The sequence below is a fragment of the Seriola lalandi genome, unplaced genomic scaffold (assembly GCF_002814215.2).
Source record: "Seriola lalandi dorsalis isolate HSWRI2012SDOR001 ecotype SW California unplaced genomic scaffold, Sedor1 jcf7180002051190, whole genome shotgun sequence".
Lineage (NCBI taxonomy): Eukaryota > Metazoa > Chordata > Actinopteri > Carangiformes > Carangidae > Seriola > Seriola lalandi.
Window position 1 is genome coordinate 13,902 of NW_019521743.1, and position 4,236 is coordinate 18,137.

Genomic DNA, 4,236 nt, shown 5'->3' on the forward strand with positions numbered 1-4,236 from the left:
GTGTGTGTGTGTGTGTGTGTGCTCACCTGTTTTCTCCTCAGGTGAATCTACCACAGCTGGTTTTTCTGCCTCTTTCAGCCCTGTTATGGTTAAAAAGGTCAAAGTTCAAACACCCTGTGTCAAAGGACTGCTGAGGAAAGCTGAGGAAGATTTTCAGGCATCAAATCTGCCAAAAACAAACCGGAATTTTGGTTTAATAACTTTCTTATTTTCACTCTCAGTTAATCTCATATTTATTGAATCAGATGTTTAGTTTATAAAACATCAGAAAATAGTAAAAAGAAAAAGACCATCACACGAGCTGACACCGTCTTAAGTTGGTGAAGCTCAAACTGAAGCTTCTTTTCACTGTTGACTGTTCTTTTATTTGACTGTTTTATCATTTGGTTTTTTAAAAACATCAGAAAATCACAATTCAAATTTCAAAGTGTTTTGTTTTATTCAGTTTATGATGATAAGAAACAAAGATCAACAGATCCTGGACTGAAGAAACCACAGCCGGAGAATATTCTATATTTAGATGGAAAAATACTGAAAGGATTAATCGTCTAATGAGTTAATGAACTCATCATTTTCAGCCCTAAAGTAAATATTAAAGGGGTTTTTGTTTAATGTCAAAGACAGACAACAAGCGATCAATCGTTATGATGTGACACGTTCTGGTCAGTCCTCAGTTAAGTATTGAAGTTCGATGATTTAAATCTGTCGGACTCAGTGTGAGGATTATGAAGAAGCTGAAGAAGAATCATTTTTCTAAACTGAAACTCAACAGAACCGAAACTTCAGTTTAAAGAAAACTCAACGCGACAAAAGACAATGATAGAAGAAGAAATTTCAGTATGCAAAGATTCTGCAACCACTGATGTTGGTTTACAGTTAAATGTCACAGTGCCTCTTTGTCCATCCGCCAACCAAACGTTTACTTCTCTCACTTGAGGTCACAAAAGAAACCTTTGACCCCGCCCCCCTCCGGCAGCAAGGAGGTCAGCAGTTCAAGCACCTGATAATTTTCCTGTGGGAGGAAATAAAGCCGGAGTGCTGAGCGTTACAGCGAACGGAGCAGGAAGCTGTGGTGGAGAGAGATAGGACTGAGCAGAGGAAGGGGGGGGGGTTTCAGTTATTACACTGTGCTCTTATAGTTGCCTTAGTAACGGCCAGTTTGCATGTCTGACAATCTCGCCACACATAACAACACCGCCACATTTCCATTACACTGAGAAGGAAGACAAACACATCTCCATCTTGAAAATCAACATTTATTTATCAAATCTTTTCTCACATTTAGAAGGAAAAGCTAATTAGTGGAAGCTACTTCGGACTGAATGAAACCGCTGCTATCAAGTAAACTGAAGTCCGACAGCTGGACACGTCAGTTATTGTGAGTGTTTTAAAAGCTCCCATTCCCCTTGAACTCAACTTTTCCTTTAACCCAGATCTGTTCCTTACAAGATGCTGATGACCAGATCTGACAAACAGACATGATAAACATGAGAAATAAAAACCCGCAGGACATCTGGAGTGTGACTGTGGACTCATCCTGTCTTTACTGCACAGACAGATGTTCAAGTTTAAAGTGATAGTTCTGGATATCTGACGTGAGGTTCACTGTAGCAAGAAAAACGTTATATTTTTAGAAACTTTAAAACGTGCCCACAGAAAAAAAGGCTCATATCAGAGGAAGTGTACGCTTTATTTTGAATATTATCACCACTTCCTCTCACTGATAAACAGCTCTTCCCTTTGGAACTACATTTTATCAACCGTTGCACTGCCGTATTCCTACGCAGAAGAGCAGCTACGCTGTCTGACTCAAAGCTGTGGAAGACTAAACTAACTCTGCAGTCACATCACGCCAACATGCAAACTGAAGCAAGACGCTTCCAGGAAACAAACACCTGGGCATTTCTGTTTTTACCTGCAGCAAACTACTGTTTAAATCCTCTTTGGTCTGTTCCCTTGTGTGTCGTCAGGATCCCTCTGCTCTGCAGTAACTGAAGCTCACAGTTTAGATATTTATTTACTTTATTTTAAGTCTCCTGTTGCACGTTTCCTTTAACCCTCAGTAAATTCAAGTTCTAGCACCGTTTATGAGACTAACTTTGCGTCCGCAGCATCATTTCCCGCCCACAGCCGTCTTCTCTTTCCTGACCGCTGCCACACTCACTCGCTCAGTTTTCCCCTCGGCTGCCGGAGCTTTCGGCTGCGAGGCGTTTGGTTTCCTCTCCAGAGTTTCCCGTCTGTTCACGTCAACCTTCGCGGCGTTTCGTTCTCTGTCCACTCTCTCCTTCGCCAGCCTCTCCGCCTCCATCTTCTCCCGCAGAGCTTTTTCTCTGGCGAGCCTCTGCCTCTCCATCAGCTCCTTCTCCCGGGCGACTCTCTCTCTTTCCTTCGCCATTCGCTCCCTCTCTTTTTCTGCTCTTTCCCTCTCCAGTCTTTCTCTCTCTTTTGCCGCCTTTTCTCTCTCCATCCTCTCCCTCTCTTTGGCGATTCTTTCTTTTTCCAGTCTTTCCTTTTCTGCCCTTTCTCTTTCCCTGGCGATCCTCTCTCTTTCCTTAGCAATGCGTTCTCGTTCCAGTCTTTCTTTTTCGGCTCTTTCCTTGGCGAGTCGTTCTTTCTCTTGCCTCTCCTTTTCAGCCTTCTCCCTTGCAATTCTCTCTCTTTCCTTTGCGATACGCTCCCTCTCCAGCCTCTCTCTCTCCGCTTTCTCTCTAGCAATCCTTTCTTTCTCAAGTCTCTCTCTTTCTCTGGTGATGCGTTCCCTCTCCAGTCTTTCTTTCTCTGCTCTTTCTTTCTCTTGTCGCTCCTTCTCTCTGGCAATTCTCTCTCTTTCTCTGGCGATGCGTTCCCTCTCCAGTCTTTCTTTCTCTGCTTTCTCTTTGGCGATCCTTTCTTTCTCTAGTCTCTCCTTCTCTTGTCGTTCTTTCTCCGCCTTCTCTCTCTCCATCCTCTCCTTCTCCTTAGCTATTCTCTCTCTCTCTTTGGCGATGCGTTCCCTCTCTATCTTCTCCTTTTCAGCCCTCTCCAGTCTTTCTTTCTCCAGTCGTTCCTTCTCCTCCTTTTCCTTGGCCGCCCTCTCTCGCTCCATCCTTTCCTTCTCAATCTTCTCTCGCTCCAGTCGTTCCCTCTCTTCTCTGGCCGCCTGCTCCAGCCTCTGCTTTTCAGCTTTCTCTTTGGCTTCTCTCTCCATCCTCTCCTTCTGCATCCTTTCTCTTTCTATCTTTTCCTTATCAGCCTTCTCCTTTTCCATTCTCTCCTTCTCCGCTTTCTCCTTCTCCATCCTTTCCTTATCGGCCTTCTCCCTTTCAATCCTCTCCTTCTCCATCCTTTCTCTTTCTATCTTTTCCTTCTCCGCCTTCTCCTTTTCCATTTTCTCCTTCTCCAGCTTTTCCTTTTCCTCTTTCTCCTTCTCCACTCTCTCTGCCTCCCTCTCCCTCTCCTCTCTCAGTTGCTCCTGTGCAACCTCCAGCGTCTTCATCTTCGACGCCCAGGCCGCCTCCTTCTCCTCCTCCTCTTCGGCGAGGAAGGCCCTGATCTCGGCCAGAGCGATGCGAGCGATCCTCTTGGCCTCCATCTTCTCGTGGATCATCCTCAGCTCTTCTTTCAGAGCCGAGCGCAGACTGGCGCCGCGGACGGGAGCGTCTGAAGTTTGAGGTTAAAAGTGGGATTTTAACAGTAAATGATCGTCCACAAACTTGAGTGAAAACATGCCGACTCGTCAAGTATTGACACACAGCAACCGAGGAAGTGTTAAAAATGCATCCAATCACTTCATCAATCATTTCTACAGTGAACCAAATATCAGAATTAGTTAGTTAATTAATGGTGTCATGAAAAGCTGAGTGTTATCATCTTCGTGTATCAGTGTCTAAAACTCAATGTAACTTTGACTCGTGACGAGATCTGAAGGTGGTAAAAAGTCATAAACCACATTATAATATATTCCATCAAATCTTTATTTGATTGAAAGCTTAAACAATTAATCACTTAAAGTGTCACAATGACAAATGTCCAAAGTGAACAAGATTCAATACACAATGTTGTGAAATGCAGCAAAAAAGCAGCAAATCCTCATTTTTGAGAAGCTGAACGCTGAATGAACACTGCTTAAATAATGAGTCAATTAATCAATATTTCAGCCTATTAATCTACATATGGTAATGTTTATTGTACTGCTGATGGTGCAATATCAATATATATTGTGATAAACTTCATTTTCAGGAAAAGAGAAACTGTTGA

General features: G+C 43.4%; 1 protein-coding gene across 1 annotated transcript in view; it reads right to left on the reverse strand.

Annotated features, from left to right (window-relative positions):
• Positions 1-1,236: 1,236 nt before the first annotated feature.
• unm_hu7910 (un-named hu7910) overlaps positions 1,237-4,236 on the reverse strand; it is a gene marked incomplete at its 5' end in the record, with an annotated part of 8,130 nt that continues 5,130 nt past the window's right edge. The window contains one exon of the mRNA XM_087172008.1: positions 1,237-3,639. Within this exon, the coding sequence (XP_087028134.1) occupies positions 2,114-3,639 (1,526 nt within the window). The remainder of the gene's footprint in view (positions 3,640-4,236) is intronic.